Genomic DNA, 21,681 nt, shown 5'->3' with positions numbered 1-21,681 from the left:
GTAAGGGGCGGGTACAAAAAGAATCCGCTACCAAAAGAGGGCCACCATGTCAACTCGAAGAATACTTAGGTAATGCTGAAGATACCCACCACCAGTGAGGAAGTACTCATTAACGCGCTGGCACAGGGTTGCGCATGGGAGATTTATTCGATTCCCTGCCTAAGAAGACTCCTGCCTCTTTCAACTAGCTGTTAAACATGGCAGTAAAATATATAAATGCGGAAGAAGCTCGCCAGATTCGGGCCTCTGAGTCGCTCCCGATGATGGAAAGGAAGAAAGAAAGAGCCAGGGAGAAAGAAGAAAAGTGGAAGTTGCAGCTCGACGAGACATGGGTGTCGAGAGAAGTGCCTGATCACGCTTTGAAAATTACGCTTCCCTCAGTGCGACCCCCTCGGAGATACTGGTGGTCAAATGGCATTTTGTCCCATTTAAACAGTAATATACTTGTGGTTGACAGTCATATTAAAGGTGTAAATGTCATTTGTCCATTTTCCACCACTCTTGAAAGGCGAAATTACCCTTTACAATTAATGAAATCGGGCGATAATTAGCCCGAAAATACACATTTGGGGCAAAGTGCACTGAGTGATGTATTTATAAGGGAGACAGTATCATTTTCCTATTTTTAGGGGGAAAGTGCAGAACTGGCATTTGTTAGGGGGGCGAAGTGTAATTTACCCTATCTATTATTATTATTACTTAATATTTTTTTTAATTTCTTTTTAACTTTTTTATTATTGGTAAAAATGAAATTCACCGAAAGTATAAAATGGGGGTTAAAATCAAATGTTAATAATTACCTGGGAGTTTGATTCACACTCGCTTTCTTCGTCTTTTCACATTGCGATCTCGTCCTCCATTAGAGCGCACACACAATTTGGACTGTGCAGCAGCTACTTTAGAGAGAGAGAGAGAGAGAGAGAGAGGAAAATGGCAGTGAAGCCTAGGGTTTTGAAAGCAGCTCTGGGGCTGATGGCAGTTTGCCTGGCAGCGTACATAGTGGGACCCCCTCTGTATTGGCACTTGATGGAAGGTTTGGCCTCCGCTTCCGCCTCAGCCTCGTGCCCTTTGTGCAATTGTGATTGCGATTCTGTTCCCCTTCTCTCAATTCCCCAAGGTATTTATCGCACACCTTTTTTTTTTTTTTTTTTTTTTTTATGTTAGATCTGCTTTGATCCTTCTGTTTCCCGTGTTAATTTGCGCCTGGGCTTAGGTTTCTCTGTGTCATATGTGCCTTTTTATTTTAATTGCGATTTGATTGGATTGGATTTGACGCGGGGCATGATAATTGGGTTTTTGGGCTTAAGAAAATGCGTTTTTGGTGTTTGTTTGTTTGTTTGTTTGTTTCCATTATTGAATATTGATTTTCATTTGGTATGGAAACATTTTCATGATTTTTGCATTGTACTCACACGAATTTCCTTCTCTGACTAGAAAGTGATTCAAGATTGGGGCTTTTTGTGGCAGTTACAGCTGAATCTGTTTGTATAAATTTGATGAATTAACGTTACTATGACTTCGTAAAGATGTGAATTTGGCTGCTATTTGTATTTGAATGGTAGAATCTCGTGAAGAGACTTAGCAATTATAGCATGAATAGGTGACGAAAAAGATGTACGAGTTGTCCACGAAAGTGTGACAAGAAGATTTGCTGCTGAGCGTAAATAGGTTTGTATAAGTTCGACGGCTGTATTAGGCAGTTTTTGGAAGTTGAAATGCAGTATAGGATAGAATTAGCCCCTGGATAAAAATTAAAATAAGATATGTCCTGTTTTTTACGCCTCTTTTCTCGAGAAACATATAGCCCCTTCTCAATTGATCATTGTTGCTGATTGATCTTCGTAATTAAAAATAAGAAATGAATAAAGGTTAATTACGGTGTGCAATGGTGTTGAGAAGTGTGACGCAGATTCTGTAGTCTTAAGTCATTGCAATGCAGATTAGATTGAGAATTACACCTATGCTCAACGTGTTTTTACCCTAATCTTATTCCCGTGAGCTTCTCCTTAATAGTATGTGCAAATGTTGTGCGACCATGCCTCCATTTGTATCATTTTCTCTGCTACTAAATATGTATCACAGCAGCTTTTATAGATATATAATTGCAAGTTTGTGCATCGTGGATGTTAACTTGAATCTCTTTGTATAACTTGATGTTTCTGCTTCAGATGTAAAATTTTGCTAATAATTAGTACTTGTCTTTTTTGCAGGGCTGAATAATGCTTCCTTTGCTGGTAAGCACTTCGTACTTTGGCTTAAAATATATTCTCGTTTCACATGCTTGTAGTTTTGTTTGTTATCTAGTATCATGCTTCGTGTGTTGATTTTTTGCGTTGCATATTTTATTAAATAAAACTAAATCACATATATCTGGCAGAAAATTATACAGAAATTTTATTTACCTTTTTATGTATTTATGTTCGTATAGAAACATGCGTGCAAATACAAGAAGAATTACAGCTTTACTCTCATCTTAAAGTGCATGCACAAATTAACGAGACAAGTTTTTTTTTCTTTCTATACATATGTTCCGCTGTTCTTCACTTGTACTCAGTATGCAATAAGCTTTATAAATCTACTTACATGTTTTATAAAGGGAAAATATGATGGCTATAGTTTCTTTTTCTTTTTTTCTTTTTCATCTTCTAAATCCTTCATCGAAATGGAAATTGAATCTAGTTATAACTTCTATTTCTCCAGTAGAGCTTTGAAAAGTCGAAGAAACTACCATATTCCCTCACGTATGATAAAGATTTCAATGTACAAAGGGACCTAGACCGTTTAGTCGGTTATATGAACTTTTAATTGCTTACTTCTTACAAGTTACAAGCTGTTACATTAGTGATTTACCTTTTTCCTTGCCAATATTTTCTATATATTATTGTTTCTATACAAAATGTTTCTTTATCTAAGCAATATTATGGAGAAACTGAAACAGTCCTAATTGAATTCTCGAGCATTTCGGAATTTGAATTTGTTATTTTCTAATCACGCCCCACAGATTGTGCAAAGCACGATCCAGACGTGAGCGAGGACACACAGAAGAACTTTGCAGAGCTACTCTCCGAGGAATTAAAACTGCGAGAAGCTGAAGCTTTAGAACACCAGCAGCGCGCTGACATGGCACTCCTCGAGGCCAAGAAGGTGACATCACAATACCAGAAAGAGGCAGACAAGTGCAATTCCGGTATGGAGACATGCGAGGAGGCAAGAGAAAAATCCGAAGCAGCTTTATCTGCACAGAGACAGATGACAGCTGTGTGGGAGCAGAGGGCTCGTCAAAGAGGTTGGAGGGAAGGAAATGCCAGGTCACAATCCTAGTCGAAACAAATCATATATATACATATCTATATAGTTCTTTCCAATTGATGCGTTCGGCTCTCGATGCTCTCGTTTGAAGGGCATCACTAAATTCCGAGTATCGGGTGTTATATTAGCTGAAAGCGGAACATCCGATATCTGAAGAAGATGATGATGATCCAGTCTTGTTATTGTAGAGGTAACATTTTCCACATTTATTATTATTATTATTGTTTGTTGGAATTTCATTTGGTAAGAGAAGTCGAGGTTTCCGTTTCGGGATAATCTTGTGTACTCATATTTATAATGGTATTAGTTCTTTGTTCAATCAAATGGCAAGACCTGAATGCATTTTTTTGCACTTAGTTGTTTAATGCCGTCTTCGTTAGGTTCGGATTCTTTACGCAAATTTTAGTGGTTCATACGTTTTCTTGTTTTGGCTCACTTTTAAATCCCATGTAATATAAAGATTTGTTAGGGTTTTTTACACAAGTTATAGACATAAGAAAACAAGAGAGAATTTACTGCATATATCCATCGTTCGACAGTCTTCTTAGTTCTCGTACTGAATGATCAGTTGTTGTTCGATTCGAAAAATAAGGAAAATGACAACACAAACACGAACCCTTTCTTGCTCGATCGAACTAAGGATTTCATCGACTTCTTGATTTGATGCTCAAACACCTCCCAATCTTTTAAATATGTCAGATACAGAATTCGACATGATCAAAATCTATAAGCTCTTCAAGTGTATTAATCGTACGAAACAATATCCACAAAATGACTAAAGCAACTACCGAAGTCGTCTGATAATAGCTCATACAAAATCCGACTCATTTGTTCGACAAAGTAGATAACACCACTAATAAATATCCAAAAAAAGATAAAAATACTGAGAAATAATGCAATTTCATATACATGAACAACGATGATACGATTATTTAACTTTGTCCAGTTCAACACATACAAAATGCGGCATCACAAATAAATAAATGAAAACAATAACTCCAAATAAACTGTTATTACACAAACCACACCGCACACACAAAACTATTGTATAATCCTCATATATATATATATATATATATATATATATATATATATATATATATATATATATATATATATATATATATATATATATATATATATATCACTCTGCCTTTTTAACATCGGTGGATTCAGAAGAAACCTTCTTAAGAGTGATGGACGAACCTTTAATCTCAATCTCATCGTATCTCTGAAACAACTGCGCCAGTAACAAAGCACCGCTCAACGGCACCACATCCTTCGCCGGACACTGCTTGTCCGCCGCTGTGGGCCCGGTGCCGCTCTGCGGCCCGTTCGACCAGAAGAGGTACTTCAGAAGCTCCTCGCCGCCTTTCGCGCAGCTGAATCTGTCGTACACGAACTCGTTAGGGTTCTCGAACACCTTCGGATCCCGCATCACCACCGGCTGGAACCCGCAGAGGAGCTCCCCCTTCTTGACCTCGAAAACCTTGTCGTGCGAGCTCAGATCGAAATCCTTTCTCGCTCTGCCGAACTGCGACGGGATCGGAGGGCCGAATCGGAGCGTCTCGTACACGAACGATTTGATCAGATCCATTTTCCTCACCGCGTCGAAATTCAGGTCGCCGTTGTTCTCCTCGATTTTCTCTCTGGCTTCCTTCCGGAGCGCCGCGTGTACGTCCTTGTGGGTGGCGAGGTTGCCGAGGAGCTGGGTGAAGAGGATGACGTAGCCGCCGTATGCGCTGAAGGCGAGTATCGAGATGGCGTTGTGAAGGGCTTCTTCTTTGGTGAGACCGAAGTCCTTCTGGCCTCGGTCGAGGGTTTCCTTGCCCTGGATCTCGACGAATTTCTCGAGCTTTTTGTAGTCAGATTTGATCGGCCAGAACGGGAGGGAGAAAGAGTGGATGAAGAGCTCTTCGAGGGGTTGGACGCGGTTGATGCTGATCGTCGGGAGGTACTGGAAGGCGATCCACTTGTCGGCCATTACGTGGCCCGATTTGTGGATCTCCGGTACGGCGGTGGTGTCTGCTCCGATGAGACTGCGGCTGAGGAAGGAGAATATGCTTTGCTGGATGGGGAGGAGGTAGCTGCCGGTGCTGCCCTTCTTGGACTCGATGGAATCCCACGTGGCGTCCAGCGCGGCCACCATTGTCGGTGCCCATGTTTTCGAGCTGCGCATTAGCATGTCTAGACAGAAGTTCTTTATCTGCAAAAAAATCAAAAAAAAAAATGGCGGGAATTGAGTTTTGAAATTATTTAATTTTCGTTAAAAAGTGCAAAACTTACAGTAAAACAGTTATAGAATTGGTTAGTATCATTTAATTGTTTTTTTTAATTAACTTAAATTCGACCAAAAATAATTTAGTTAAGTAAATAACATTCGAAGAAAAAAAAAATCGAATATTGAGAAAAAACTAATGGATATATAAATTAGTTGAAGTAATAATTAATTCAAATCATCGATCAGATTTATCAACAAGATTATAATCGATTATAATTATTTATGTCTTGGATAATAATAAGATTTCTGATGAGGGGTTACTATGTAATTAAAAAAATAAGAAATAAAAGGAATTGACTATGAGGTGAAGAATGATTATATATTTAATATTAGTTGCAAAAATAATGAAGTATTATTTTGTTTTTAGTTTAATAGTAAATATTTGGTTTAAGGGTATTTTGGTCAAATCATATCCTTTAAATAACAAAAAAATATTTAAATTACTTAAAAGAGTTCGAAATTTAAGTGGATCAATATACAAAACTAAAGTATATAGCCTATATGATATGTATGTAAGCACAAAAATATATATTTTTATTATTTTTAGGTAAAGAGTAATATTTTGAAAGCTTAATATTGCATGAAAGTGAATTTTGTTTTTAATAATAACAAAATAAATATCAGACAAATGTTTATTATCTTCCAATAAAATAATAAGAATAGGATTTATTGGATAGTACAAACTACAAAGTAGATATTTTGGTCAACTAATCCAACCAAACACCGACTAATATATTATTTTTAAAATGAAAGGAATCAATCAATCAATTGCGTGTGTTGTCCACCATGTGCATTATTTTGATTTTTGACCCCAAAAGCCGCCTCGTGGTTAACACTACATTGTTGTAATAAATAATAATAATATAATGCAGATTTGTTCGATGCTACACCCGGTGAAAAACACCGGGTGGGTCTTCTGCTGCCACGTGTCTCTTTTTTATATTTTATAATAGATTCCCCGCTAGGGTTTACCTTTAGGGGTTTTAGAAAAATAAAAAAAAGAACACGTGGCAGCAGAAGACCCACCCGGTGTTTTTCACCGGGTGTAGCATCGAAGGAACCATATAATGCATATTGCAGTTCATATCTTAATTATATTACACCATTGATTTTTGGGTACAATTACGAAACCCCCGAACTTAAGGCTAAAGTTTAAAAAACGCTCCCACCTATCCGTAATTAACAATATCCCCCAACTTTTGTTTCTGTCTTACATCGAACCCCTTCGATTTTTCAAGGCATCTTTCTAATTCTAGGTAATATTTCTCGGAAAATACCAATTCTACCCCTGGAACGTCGAATTTCTTTATGCTACTTTTTATGGACAAAAAATAGTCTAGAGGGGTAATGATACTACTAAAAAATTGTGAAGATGTTACTTAAGAAGAATAAAGATTCCGTGTAAAGTGGCCATGAGAGTAATTTTTGCATGTAAAAAGTAGCAAAAATAAATGTCACGTTCCGTAAGGATAGATCGACATTTTTTAGAAAATATTCCATGGAATCCAAAAATTTCCGTGAAACTAACACCTAAGGAGATCGGTGTAGGATGGAAACAAATGTTGGGGGTTTGGTAATTGCTTTGGTAATTGCTGATAAGTGATGATATTTTCGTAATTTAACCTAAGTTTAGGGGGTTTTCGTAGTATACCCTAGATTTTTCAAACTTTATAAAAAATAATTGGTGACGATCTTTTCTTAAAAAATAACATCTTAGGGACTACTATCATAACTCAAAAAATTTAGGGACAATATCGAAAAAAGGATAAAGTTTGAGGACCAAAATGTAATTTTTCCCACGTAAATACACGAAAGTGCAAAAAAAATACAAATATGTAATGAGATCTAACAAGTAATTAATTAGTTAGTTGGGTAGATTTACTAGTTAGCATGACAAAATTAGTTATAATCACCAAATTAGCAATCAATTTAGGAAATATAATAATAAATTAAAAAAACGAGAATATAGGAAAATAAAGACGTATATATAGATACCTGAGTATGTTTGGGGTCGGTTGTATCGAGAAACGGCAAAACCCTAATACCGCCGGTGAATTTGAGATCGGGCCTGAAATCTCCGACCAGCGTCTCCGTCTTATCGACGAGATCCATATCAAAGAGGTGTGAGAACGATTTCACGTCCAGCAGCGCCACCACGTTGGGGTTGACGCCGCCGAAGAAGGGGAACGCCGGCGGCACGTTCGTGCGGAACACCGTGCTGTTGTACTTCTCTATCCTCTTCTCGAAGAAGCTCGACGGGCCCTGGAACCAGAAGTACTGCAGCCTGTCGGACAACGGGCCGAGCACCGGCCACCCGTAGCTTCCGGGAATCGCCGATCGCTGGAGCGCCGGCGCCGATGAAGACGGTAGTGACGTCATCGTTGTGTCTGGGTTGGTCGGAGTAGTGTGTACCGTTGAAAAAAGGGGGTGAGCGGCGAAATGTCTAGAGAGAGAAAATGTCTAGAGAGAGAAAAATGTGTAGTGGGACAGGTAATTTATCTCATTTCATTATGTTGATATATATATATATATATATTGCAGTGTACACGTGGCAATAGATGTGTGAACGCGCTTTCATCTGTAAATTGACACGTATGTACGCGACTTATTAACTTGTTCAAATTAAATAATACATGTGCTAAAGTTCATTAATTAATATTATATAAGGGAGTAGGTTTTATCTTTCTTTTTTTTGTTTAATTATATATATAAATATATATAATATATATTTTAGGACAATTACAAAGAGCCTTGAGATAAGGCTTAATTACGAAAAAATCCTCTTCATTTGCATAATTACGAGTACCCCTGAAACTAACAAGCTGCAAAAAAAGCCTAACAAAATGTAGTAATTGATTAAAATATCCATGTGTTAAAATAGTTAAATGAAAGAGAAGAAAAAAAGGTTTTATATTCAATTTTTCGATTTTCCTACATTTGGCCCCTCGTGCAATATAAAGCCTTACACAAAACCCCTTATGGCATCAAAACGGCTAGTTAACAGTAAACAAAAAAAAAATTAAGATAAAAGAGTTTAAAAGAAATATTATAAGAAAAAAATAGAATTAGTTTACGAACCTTACAATTAGACCCCTAAGGGTGGTATACTGGTCATTACAATAGATATTTCATGGAATCTATTTAACTATGTGAAGATAAATTCATTAGACTGAATACATCAGGGTAGTGTTAATTATTACGCAAACAATGAGGGAGTTTTTCGTAATTAGGCCTTAGCTCAAGATTCTCGTAATTTGTCCTATTTTTTATATTGTTAATCCTATTTATTTATTATGGGTCGTGGTGGATTCGTGATCCAAAATAATTGAGTCAATAAAGATTTGGAATTAAAAAAATCGTGTATGTCGATTGAAAAAATATATATATGGAAAGTTCTATTACAACAAATTCAACCCAAAATCGTATTTATTTGAATAATTAGCCGCCTAGTGTGACGTGTCACGTTTATTATTAATAAGAGAAATTAATTTTGTCTTTCTCTTCTCAATTTCTATCGCCTTTGAAATTTCTAATTCTAAAAGAATTGTCAATATATATAAATAAATATTTTAAGTGAATATATATACATAAATATTGAAGTGAAGTAATAATGATTGATATTGCATATATGTTTAATTTGTCAACTGTAAACACCACTTGGTAAATAGTTAACATCATAATTAACAATAAACCAATCTTGTTTCCCACGTTCTCATATATATATATATATATATATATATATATATATATATATATATATATATATATATATATATATATATATATATATGTATATATATATATAAAATATATATAAATTTTTTTCTTCTGATTTAAGTATTAAATGGTTAATTAAATATTGGATCCATGTGAATGCTTATATATTACTTGAATTTATAATATTGTTTTGGGCCAAGGCCCATCAAGTGTAATATATAATACATGAATAGAAGCCAATTTCATATCAATCTAGCTGGCAGCAAAGCTATTCAATTAAAAAAGAAAAAAAAAAAAAAAAACAAGAAAAAAAATAAAAAAAAAATAAGAAGCTGACAGCAAAGCCATGATGGTGTCCAGCAATTTTTTAATCTGCCAATATTCTATATGTTTAGACATGTTTAGGGTTGAACAGAAAAGCAGCAGCGGTGAAGCCAGAATTTTATATCCGTACTTGCAGTGAAAAAAGTATGGAAGGGGTTGATCGATAATGCTACCATATATGAAAATAATAAATCCCTGTAGTAGTAATTAGGAATTTGAGAAATATTTTGGGGGCCCATGCCCCCATAGGCTATATATATGCTGGGCTTCGTCTTTGGACTTGAATCCGGGTCGGGCCGTTTTTTTTTTTATTAATTAGCGTAAATTTTGCATCAATTGTCCACGTGAGGCTCCAGATGATCATTTGACCGTTGACCACGTACATCATAAGCCCTCTGATCCAACTCGAGATGACCGTTATATTTATAATTGATTTATTACATTTATTCTCTATGATTCATCATGTTGGTCTTGAAAATGAGTTTAGCTAGCTCGACAAAAACTCGAGCTCGAGTTTTGACGAGTTGAATTCGAGCTTTTCGGCCTTAGTTGTTCTTGAGCTCAAGCTCTGCTCGTTTACACTACTAGTCTTGAGAATTCAGGGTTTATTACATTTAGCATCCTTGTAATTTCCAAAATCCCCCGAAATCCGAAATTATTAACAAACTATTCCTAAAAACACACTATATGATCTTGAAGTTGTATGCTAAAATAAATAAATAAATGCATCATAAAACATTTGTCTGTCGTTAATATTTAAAACACGAGGAGTTTCTTCATAATTCAATATAATTAAGACATAGGTGCTTACTATAAACTCCGAGAATTCGTGTTTACGGAGGCGTAATTACCTTACGCGTTCATGCAATTTCGTAGTTTGAAAGTCTTTTTTTTGAATTAATTAATTTATCACAGCAAATATGTCTTCCTTTATTCCAAACCCTAATTATCAACCATACTCAATCCAGTCCCATGCATGCATGCGTCACTCGGCCTTCTTAAGAGCGGTAATGGAGCCCGACGAAACCTCGATTTCGTCGTACCTCCGAAACAAGTACGCCAAAAACACGGCAGCAGTAAGGGGCACCATATCTCTACCGGAGCACTGCTTGTTCCCCGCCGAGGGGCCATCGCCCCCTCTCTGCGGCCCATTCGACCAGAACAGATACTTCAGCAACTCATCGCCGCCGCCTCTCTCCTTACTAAACCTATCGAACACAAACTCATCGGCCTTCTCGAAGATTCTGGAATCCCTCATCACTATCGGCTGATAACCGCATAGTAGCTCCCCTTTCTTGACCTTGTAAACCGCGTCGTGCGAGCTTAGGTCAAAGTCCTTGCGGGCCCTACCGAACTGGCACGGGACAGGTGGCTTCATTCTTAGGGTTTCGTACACGAATGAGTTGACCAGGTCCATTTGTTTCACCGAGTCGAAGCTCAAACCGTCGGCTGCAGTGAGTTTCTCTCTCACTTCTTTTCTGAGTTGTTCTTGAACTTCTTTATTGTTTCCGAGGTTTGTGAGGAGATTCGGGAGTAAGATAGAGAAGCCGCCGAATGCGTTGAATCCGAGTATGAAGAGGAGATTGTGTACGGCTTCTTCTTTCGTGAGACCGAAATCTCGTTGTGCAATTTCTAGGGTTTCCTTCGCTTCGTTTTCGATGAAATTTACGAGCTTTTGGTAGTCGGATTTGATCGGCCAGAATGGGAAGGCGAAGGAGTGGAGGAAGATCTCTTCGAGGGGTTGGATGAGGTTGATGCTGATTGTCGGGAGGAGTTGAAATGCGAGCCACTTGTCGATCATTACGTGGCCGGAGTTTTGGATCTCCGGCGAGGCGGCCGAGGTGTCTGCTCCGAGGAGGGTGCGGCTGAGGAAGGAGAAGAGGAATTGTTGGAGCGGGATGAAGTAGCTGGCGGCGGAGGAGCCGCCACTGCCGCCGCCGCCGGTGGTGGAGATTTTGGCTTCGACGGAATCCCACATGGCATCGAGGGAAGTCACCATTGATGGTATCCAAGTTTTGGAGCTTCGTTTTAAGATGTCAAGTGAGAAGTCTTTTACCTGCCATGCATGCATATTAATTTTCATGTAAATTAATTAATTAATATTAATTAATTAATGTATATTGTATATAGTCATATGTAGATGCTACATTTCGTGAAATACACTGAATATTTTTTTCTATTTTTAAACGTGTAAAATATATACGAATATATACACATGTATGATATGACATATATAATATAACATGGTGAAATTGATCGGGTATAGCATAGAATAAACTGTATACTCTTTGAATCAAGTTTGAATTTATTGTTTCGATACAACAAGTATCTTTAACAAATGAATTTGATAATTACTTTTCAAGTATTTTGATTTTTTTTTATATTTACGGACATGTTTTTATTAATTATATCTAAGTGGGGTTTTTTACAAATTGTATATGCTTATTTATGTTTATTTAATTAAGAATTCATAATTTATTTTGATTAAATAGTGTATACCTTATTTCCAATTCAAATAACTAAAACAATATTTTTTTTTGTCTAATATTTATTATTATTGTGTATCTATTATAGTGATTTACATCTTTAGTGTAACGATTTGAACTAATTTAGTTACAAACTACTCTATTTGAAAAAAACCAAATTTGAAAGTATTTTTCCAATCAATATAAAAAAAAAAAAAAAAAGAATTAAATTTTCTCATGTTTCAATAGAGTTTTGTAATTAATGTCCAATATTTTATTGCAAAAAAGGTACTTTATTTCATACTTCATAGGATGAACGGAACAGCTCATATGAAAAAAAGAAAGAAAGAAAGAAAAGAACATCTCCTATAATGTTTGTGTCTTTAATGATATGTCGACAAAGTATAAGGACCACTTTCCAAAATATAAATTGGATGGAACAAATTAATTTTCTTGGCTTGTTTGGGTACATAATTCTATAAATAATATTGTGGGGCTATTTTTTTTTTTTTTTTTGAAAAACTTAATCCCAAACAAAATTCTTTAATGTACCTTTTTTTTTTGTAATTTTTTCAATTCTACATAATATTAATGTATACATTATAGTTCCATTACTTATTTTACTATAATTGTATGGTTTAATTTGTAATTAAATAATATTACATATATAAAGTTAAAATATAGTTGGTCGATCGGGTAATTATCGACTAACTGACTTTCAATGTCACTCAAACCAGCCCGACCCAACTATTATATAGTGGATCGGTTGGTTGATCAGATGATTATCGGTACGAAAATTACGGTTTCCATCTCTCACTGATTTCGTATTTGGTTTCTTATGTTAACAAAAAACACATTTGGTCCTCAATGTTTTAAAAATTCAACGGTTTTAGTCAATTTCGTCTATTTTCGGTTAAAACTAACGGAATCATGTGTGTGTCCATCGTTGCCTTAATTGACGGACTACTAGGTAAACTGGCGAAAATGACCAAAACTGTTAAATTATTGAAACATGAGGAATCAAATGTGATTTTTTGTGACCATAGGGGATCAAAATACGAAATCATTGAGGGATGAAAACCGTAATTTATATATGCGTTAGTAAATTAAATTTGTAACCGGATTTGAATTTCTCATAACAATTAAAATAAAAAATAAAAAAATTGAAAGTTGACTAATCCAAAAACACCCCATATTTTGTTTTAAAATAATAGAAGGAATTAAATGTAACATATAGTAGTACCATGTGCATTAGTTTAACTATAGATGGCCTTTTGTACATAGTACTATTATCATTTATCCATACATGTTTCACCAATTTTGAGACAATCACCCATATCTTAACGTATATTTCTGCATGATTCTCGCATCTAAGTATATATTATCTTGCTTATTTCTATGTTACTGTCGGTGAAGGTTATATCGTGTAATTTTTTACTGTTAATCTTCACACACCAATATGGTTGTGTGTGTGTTTGTGTGGTAAATATTTGTCAGTTGTGATTCACTCGATCTAGTATAACTTCAATAACTGGACAGGCTGTTTTGACACGTGTACAAGCTTGAAGCCGACTTATTGATCAAGGACCAATTATTTGGCGACCCCGATTTTTTAGTCCGTTAGTATAATCGGGGGTTTGAACCATCGATTTGAGCTGGAAAATTGTAAATTTAGAATAAGAAAAACCAACAGATCGACGGTGGAAAACCCCCATTTTTTCCTTGTTATTATTAAAAAAAATGTGTTCTCATCCGAAGGGGCGTAACTAAGGCACCCCATGGGGGCAGTCGCCCCTCCAGATTTTTGGTCTTTTGGTTTTCTTATTAGTTTTTTAGCCCTCTAAAAAAATAAATACACCCACTTATAATTCATAATTTTTAAATTTAAGAAATTTTAATGATGATTTATGCTTGTATTATATTAATTAAATTTTAAAATTATTTTTACTTTCTAAAGTAATTCAGAAAAATAAAATTCCGAGGCGCTACCTCTGATCCCCGTAAATCCTGCCCCTCAACAAAACTCTCTGAATCCGCCCCTACCCGCCCAACCCGACCCAGATTAAGTTCATTCTTTTTACTAGTCTCAATTATTTTTTATTATTATTTTTATATAATATATTGGAATACAAAATTAGTTCATAGTGGAATATTATATTGTTAAACAATATTGTTAGAACCGGACCGAACCGATCGGTCGGACCGGTTCGACCGTGACCCGACCTCGAAGCGATCTGGTCTGACCTCTAAAACCGGAAAAAATGAAAACTGCGGTCAAATGACCAAAATCCGGTTCGACCAGGTAAACCTAAGAAGCGGCGAGTCAGTCAAAAAACCCGATTTTCGGCCAAAACATCTCAAACCACCGCCAAGTTGGTTATTTATGACTAGATTTGAGCGAACCTCCACGGACTTAGTGTTGGGTGCCGGATCTAGTCATGAGTGGTCGAAGAATTGCCAGATTCGGTCATGGGAGATCGAATAGCGGTGGTCAATTGCCGCATTAGAAGAATAAAGAATGGAAAAATATAGAGTATAAACAAAAGAAATATAGTAAAAAGTGGTGTGAGATTGATAAAATTGAAAATAATAGGTGGAAGATTAAAAATAGAAAGAAAATAATATTTTTAAAATATTAATATTAATAAAATAATGACATATTAAAAAAAAAATCAAAAACTCGGTTGAACGCTATAAGACCATGACACAAATAGTCGTTCGGTTCCATAGCCGGTTCGGTTCTGACATTATTGTTATATATATTGATCTTTAAAAACTGGTTATACTCACCAAAATAAATAAAAAAATGTTTAATTAAGAATAAAAAAATAGAGGAAAAGAAATATTTATATATTAAAAACTGGTTATACTCACCAAAATAAAATAAAAAAAATGTTTAATTAAGAATAAAAAAAATAGAGGAAAAGAAATATTAATATATATAGATATATATACACGTACCTGAGCATGTTTAGGCTCGGAGGTATCAAGATAAGCGCAAACCCTCAAACCGCCGGTGAAGCTGACATCCGGCATGAAATCTCCGACCAACACATTCGCCTTCTCGACGATCTCCATATCAAATAGGTGGGAGAACGATTCCACGTCCAGCACCGCCACCACGTTCGGGTTAACTCCGGTGAAGAACGGGAACGCCGGCGGCACGTTCGTACGGAACACCGTACTCTTGTACTTCTCTATTCTCTTCTCGAAGAATCTATTCGGCCCCTCGAACCAGAAATAATCCAGCCTGTCGGACAACGGCCCGATCACCGGCCACCCGTAGCTCCCCGGAATTTCCACCCTCCGGGACGCCGCCGCCGCCGCCTGAGACGGCGGTGGCGGTGGTGTTAGCGGCGCCACCGAAGCCAGTGATTTCATCATCATATCTAATCGGCGGAATCAAATTTTTTTTGGTAGAGTTTATATGGAGTTCAGTGTTGTATTGTATGCACCTCTTTTATAAGTGGTCTACTCCTGAAATAGGAATATTTTTTTTTTTTTATTTATTTATTATTTTTCATGATAATAATGTGAAAGGAATTTAAATAATATTACATTTATCTCTTTGTTTTTGCAACATATTATGGCCATACATTGTTAGAAGAGACAAATTCATGATTTATAAAATAAAATAAAATAAAAAGTCTGACCTTTATAAAATAATATACGAACACGAAACAGTGTAAACGAATCGAGTCGAGCCTGCGTACAGAATGTAAAAGTTTGTTTGATTTTATTTTTGTAAACTTTAAATGTTGTATTTGACATGATTAAATTGTTTAGAAAATTAGTTGAGTAGACTTGTTAGGGGAATTAGATGCTATAACTGGCTATTTAATCAAATCTACGAGTTTAAATTCACCGTGTATAAATAATCAGGTGCAACGTCTAATTTCCCCGATTTTTCTTTAAATTCTTTGCAAAATTTCTATACATATATTGGGAGAAACGTAAGATCAACATATGGAGTTGTCACACTCATACACGTGTATTATATGAAGGCTCGAAATTGAAAACATAAATATAGAGTTTCTAGACAAAAGTGTTTACGTTAAATTTAAGTACTGAAGTCGACATATTTAAAAGTTGTTGGTCCATTTTTTTAAGAATGTGGATGGATGGTCCAAACAAGATTTTTTTTCTTTCTGAAATACATACATAACTCAACGTGCAATTTATGATATAAAGAAAAAAAAACCCATTTCTTTTGAGCATTTACAATACTACCCTTTGAGAACTTCTAGTACCAAACAATCGTTACTTAAACCTCTTTGAGTACTAAGAACTCGATTCGAAAAAAAAGACCTCGTTTAAAGAAAAGTATAACGTACAATCTTTCTAATGGTTTATCTTGAATTCTGATTGGGTGAAGCTAAAATACAAATGGAGCCCGTGAAGCGTCTACAATAGTTGCGGTTATTGGCGGGACTATCAGAGCCTCGTTCATACGAGAAAAGGTCATAAGGCGCTATGGTGTATGACCTTAGGTGGGGGTTTTAGGCGAGCTGAGATTTATTTAACCTACATTAAATGCGGTAGACTCAAATGAGAAGTTAATTAGGCCAAAAAATTCTAATAAAACGTGCAGGTTGGCACATGGATTTCTTCTTGACAAATCTAGTTGCGTACCGTGTAAATCTAAAGAACAATAAATGTAATTGCACATATAATTCAAATAGTCTTTTAATAAAGGGCAAATTACGAAAAAATCCCTCTTGTTTGGGTAATTATAGCCATCCCTCTTTTTAAATATTTTTACATAAAATTTATGTAATTCGGTTATTTACCGCACCAAATCGTATATTTAGATCGGTAAACAGTATGAATTATTGGCGTACCGAAATTTCGGTTATGTTTTACCGAATTAACATCTCTAAATTTACCTCTGAAGGGGCCTTTTTCCGTAAGATAAATATATAATACATAGTTGATGGGGGTGGCAGTAATTACCCAAACATGAGGGGAATTTCGTAGGGTTGGCTGTAATTTGCTCGTTCATAAATTATTGGCATCCAACTTTGCTTCCTAGCACAAAAGAAGCACCAATAATACTCAAATTGTTAACTTTTACCAATTACAATGTGCCACCAAAAGATAATACAACAGCATCTCAAACAAATCAACATCAAAGGCAACCCGATCACTCAATTCAGATCGTCGTTTCTTTTTGTCTTTACAATTTCGAATAGAAGTTTACTACAACACGTAAGACTCTATTTCGTTTAGAGATAATACAAAAAAAAGGAAAAAAAATCCTAAGATGTAATCTACACAGGATGCACATATAAGCAATAAAAAAACAGCGTTAGGTAAGTGGAGCTTCGATCGTGAGTCACCTTAAACCGCGTCGTTCTGATGTTTAATCTGTATTTTAAGATCATCCAAATTAGGGCTGCCGAGAATTCGCAATCCATGCTCATTAGCTAGATGCAAAAGGCATATGAAGCACAAATGAGGCGATATCTCGTTAAGAGATGCTGCTGCTCTACAGTCATCTGGGAAACTGGACAAGGCTTGCTTGAAAGATACCGTTTCTTCTTCTTCTGGTGCCTCAACCTGAAAAGGGTATTTTTGTCATTGCATTTGAAGTTCATATTACAAGAAGTATGGTAGAAATCGTAAGTGCGAGGACAAGCTTCACCTCAACCGAGTCTTGATTCAATTGTTGTATATGGTCCCACAGCGTTTCTTTTAGTGCTTGCACATCGACTTGTTTGGATGTCTTATCGTACTTGACCTCGATTTTATTTACCTGCGTACAGAAATACATGTACCAAGAGACCAGATTAGAAGTACAATAAATTCCAATTCGGGTGTTTCGTAACTGAATAAAGATAGTTTATTCTTTAAAAATCGAAAAGAAATTGGTTCATTTAAAGAGTTATAATAGACTTTGAAAAATGAGATTAGTAAGAAGCGTATAAACCAACCAACCTGTCGAGGTTGAGAAACAAGTGCACTTGGCTCCTCGTTATCACTGTAAGCATGTTCGTCATTAAAACCACCATCAAAACCATCTTCATCATCCCAAGATGCTGTAGCTCCAAATCCATCTCTTTGTTGACTTTCTTCATCTAGACACAGCATTTTAGTATCTTATTACCTCTACATGTAATCAGAAAGTGGCAAAAAACTAACTTTTCACAATAAATCATGTTGAGATACACACGTATACTACATAGGGCGAATAGCAGGAACCTACACAATCTCATAACACAAATTGATGTATTACTATATATAGTTTTTCATGCATGATATATCTCAATCAGAAACTCTTCTTAATATACATTCCGCGTGGAGCTGAAATTGTACGAGAATGTATATACAACATTCAGACAGTATACGATGTCATTGATACGAAGCATTAAAGTATGCCTTACCAGTTCTCTTCTTTCCACTCTTTCCAAGGCACTATAATAATAAGAAAAAAAACAATAATGAATAAGACACGGTCAATTTTATGGAGCCAAGTAGATAGTAATACATAACAATGTATAACAGGGTGTGGGAGAAGGGGTTTAGTTATTCGGGTTTACCAAAACATGAGGTAACAAAAAAAGTTTCACAAGATCCTCCGGTTGGTAATGACAATCTTCTGGAAGCTTTGTGTTGCAAGGTGCTCTATTTGCTGGCAGTAATAGGGATTTGGGATTCTTCGGAGGAGCAAAGATTTGTGAAAGATCGGTGTCCATTGCATTTGAAAATTCAATATCCGTATCTGCTTTCTTGTTTCTCGTTTTCTTGGCCTTTGGTGATCCTGTTTCTTCAGCCGGAACCTCAGTATCTACAAAAAGCCCGCTTTCAGTTCCAATTAAAAAAAATAGAAAAGAGAAAATGAGTGGAGATGCATAATACGTCAAAGCTTTGGTTCGAGATTACCTTTGACTTTTCGGTATTTCCAATGATTGGGACCCGCCCACGCATTTTGCTTCGTTGAAAATCCTAAACTTAAGAATAGATAGCTATCAACTTCCTCAAATCTACCATCCTCGTCAGGTTCATGACCGTTTAATTCTTTATCAGCCTGCAAAATTGACAAAAAATTGTAGAGTACCCCGAAAACGTTTAGGAGTTCTTTAGAAAATTTAAGCAGTGAAAAATTTACCGAATCAGAAACTTCTTGATTTGCGAAACTTGTATCTTGATCATATGTGCCGTCATCTACAACACTTGATTGATCATCATTGTCAAAGTCCCAAGTTCCAGTATTGCCAAATGAATCACCATCTAAGTCAACATTCATGTTGGTACTCTCGTTTACTTGTCCGGAGTAACTTTGATCGGATGAATATGACTCAGACGGTCTTTGGTCATCGTTATCAAATTGATTCACTATATCACTAAGGCTGGGAGATATTTCAGACTTGTTAAGCATGTTCGTCACCATCTGTTCAATGCACTCTGAGCAAAAAAAAAAAATAATAATAATTAAGCATTACATCCAAACAAACGATTTTTTCTTAAGCAAAAACAAAAAAAAAAAAGAAAAACTCAAAGGAAAATCTGTCAGACTGTAGAGATACATACCACTAGCAAAAGACAAGTCAATCGTCTCTACACTATCACATTTAGAAGCCGGAGAAAGGCACTTTCCAGGTACTTCCAAAGAGTCAAAAAGGACCCGACAATTACCATAAACACCAAGATTGTTCAACAAAAGACCCTTCGCTCCACCTTCATCGAACTGTGCAGATGTCTGGTGGTAGAGAGGATCCACCACGAAGGCAACTGAAGGAAAAAACAAAAGTCAACACTAAAAGTCAACTGAACAAAAAAATTAAGCGGGAGATACGCATACGCTTACAGAAAGGGGCAACTTACCATCGAACTTCTTTACATTTATAGCAGCAAAAGATGACTCTAGTGTCGACAAAGGTGATAACTGCACATGTACACCACCACTCTTTCAAAATCCAAATATAATTCAATTTGCAACATTTTTGTATCGAGTACTTAACTAAGGTGTAGGAAAGAGAGTAGTAACCTTTCTCCCTTGCTCCTTCTTCCCATTGTTTTCACCTTGTTCGTTACCGACATTGGCACCCTCAACGCCATTATCTGGTACAAATACAGTTTAGAAAAAGTCCCAAGCATGACAAAATAAAATGTCATGCCAAATATCAAACATCACATTTTAACCAACATAATTGACTTGAGAAACAAAGAAGCTAAAGCAAGCATTGTTGACACGACAATGGAGAAAATGAATAAAGTAGTAACATCTTAATTTAAACGAGCATAATACTAACTTCCAGTTAAGTTTACTCCAATCATTCATAACTATAGTCACCAGCCCAAAATTTTCCTCATACCAAGTTCTTAATAATTACATTTAAAAAAAAAAATTGTACATATAAGAAGGAACTAGCAAAACAACGACAAAAACAGAAATGAAGCAGTTGAAACTAACCTTGTTCATCTTCTTGCCCAACCCGATTAATTCCTCCAAGGACTTTATATGCCTCTGAATGTACAGAATCCACTCTCATAGAATAAATCTTAACCCCAGCTTCCAGAGTACAACTCGCCTACAATAAGATAATTATAATTCATAGATAAGTTTGTTCTTTGTGGTTAGTCGTATGTTCATTACAAATCGAAGAGACTCTAATAGTATATGTTTCTCATTACGAACAACCAGATAACATTTCTCCATCCCTAACCCTACTATCATGATTCGTAAGCTTATCCTCGTTTTCAAATTAGATACACAGAATCTTCTCACAGCCAATAAGATTTGTAAATAGAAGTACAATCCAAGCTAAATCAGAAATCCAGAATAAATTTATGCAACCATCTAGATTTACGATATTTTTTAATTCATTAATTCTAATTTCCAAAATTCAGAACCTTAAATTATAAATTCATTCACGCGCTTCTGGTTATACAAAATCCGGCGTCTAATAATGCTTATAGATCAGTAGCAATAATACGGTAATGAAATTAAGAAGCAAACGGAGAACGTATCTTCTGGTAATCATTTACCTTTTGAAAATTGGTCTCTGCATCATTTTCTTCTTCGACCTTGATAATCTCGCAGAGATGATCTATCAAATTCAGCTCCCACGTATTTTTCTGAGTAATTTTCTGAAATACCAAAACATACAAATTAAAAAATTATATCCAAAAAAAAGTAAATAAGGAACAATTAGAAGTACACAGAGTGAGAATCGAAATCGGACATTTTCGCTGGCGAGTTTGATGCAGTTTTGAAATAACTCGAGAATCTGATCCTTTCCGAGGCATGGGTCGGGTGCAGAGGAGACGGAGGTGGTCGCGAAAGCGGGCTTGCGTCGGATGGCGGCGGCGCGTGCCGCGCGTGCCTGAGCGCGTTCGAGTTTGTCGTCATTGGAGCCGATGAAGAATGGGCTCTTCGTCGGTGAGAATGGAGCCCTCTGTTTCGGGTTTGGGCTTAGGGTTTCAGCCATTTCTATCGTTATTGAAGTTTGGGGATATACAGTTTAGAGAGAGAGAGAGAGAGAGAGGAGAGAGAAAGATTCGGAGTGGAGTGGGATTTTGAAATTATGGTGTTTCCCTCCTCCAAAATTTGAATCTTGGGGTTAGGAAACTATTTTAATTTAT

General features: G+C 36.0%; 4 protein-coding genes across 5 annotated transcripts; 1 reads left to right on the top strand and 3 right to left on the bottom strand.

The window, feature by feature from the left end:
- The first annotated feature begins 764 nt into the window (after nt 1-764).
- On the top strand, nt 765-3,674 carry LOC105961754 (hypothetical protein). The gene is made up of 3 exons (XM_012986011.2): nt 765-1,117; nt 2,211-2,234; nt 3,002-3,674. Exons 1-3 carry the CDS (start codon nt 787-789, stop codon nt 3,319-3,321), a joined length of 675 nt encoding a protein of 224 aa, XP_012841465.2. The 5' UTR covers nt 765-786; the 3' UTR covers nt 3,322-3,674.
- A 720-nt stretch (nt 3,675-4,394) lies between these two features.
- Nucleotides 4,395-8,103, bottom strand: LOC105961753 (fatty acid hydroperoxide lyase, chloroplastic). The gene is made up of 2 exons (XM_012986010.2): nt 7,586-8,103; nt 4,395-5,515 (listed from the first exon to the last, which is right to left on the bottom strand). Exons 1-2 carry the CDS (start codon nt 7,967-7,969, stop codon nt 4,454-4,456), a joined length of 1,446 nt encoding a protein of 481 aa, XP_012841464.2. The 5' UTR covers nt 7,970-8,103; the 3' UTR covers nt 4,395-4,453.
- Nucleotides 8,104-10,359: 2,256 nt separating this feature from the next.
- LOC105961757 (fatty acid hydroperoxide lyase, chloroplastic-like) lies at nt 10,360-15,631 on the bottom strand. 2 transcript variants are annotated; one of them, XM_088811394.1, is made up of 3 exons: nt 15,460-15,631; nt 15,058-15,423; nt 10,360-11,687 (listed from the first exon to the last, which is right to left on the bottom strand). In XM_088811394.1, the coding sequence occupies exons 1-3, from the start codon at nt 15,481-15,483 to the stop codon at nt 10,617-10,619; spliced, it is 1,461 nt and encodes a 486-aa protein (XP_088667520.1). In that variant the 5' UTR covers nt 15,484-15,631; the 3' UTR covers nt 10,360-10,616. The 2 variants fall into 2 exon arrangements, with proteins under 2 accessions (XP_088667520.1, XP_012841470.2); XM_012986016.2 differs by having other exon boundaries at nt 15,058-15,616.
- Nucleotides 15,632-17,161: 1,530 nt separating this feature from the next.
- On the bottom strand, nt 17,162-21,638 carry EMB2795 (condensin complex subunit). Its single transcript, XM_088811745.1, has 13 exons — nt 21,282-21,638; nt 21,085-21,186; nt 20,510-20,627; nt 20,084-20,157; nt 19,921-19,981; nt 19,627-19,827; nt 19,205-19,500; nt 18,979-19,123; nt 18,636-18,883; nt 18,480-18,510; nt 18,034-18,173; nt 17,741-17,851; nt 17,162-17,655 (listed from the first exon to the last, which is right to left on the bottom strand). The coding sequence occupies exons 1-13, from the start codon at nt 21,525-21,527 to the stop codon at nt 17,437-17,439; spliced, it is 1,992 nt and encodes a 663-aa protein (XP_088667871.1). The 5' UTR covers nt 21,528-21,638; the 3' UTR covers nt 17,162-17,436.
- Between the last annotated feature and the right edge of the window lie 43 nt (nt 21,639-21,681).

This window comes from Erythranthe guttata, chromosome 13, assembly GCF_056151865.1.
Source record: "Erythranthe guttata isolate IM_541 chromosome 13, IM_541, whole genome shotgun sequence".
Lineage (NCBI taxonomy): Eukaryota > Viridiplantae > Streptophyta > Magnoliopsida > Lamiales > Phrymaceae > Erythranthe > Erythranthe guttata.
The sequence above is the reverse complement of the archived record's forward strand: the minus strand, read 5'-3'. Positions and strand labels throughout refer to the sequence as shown.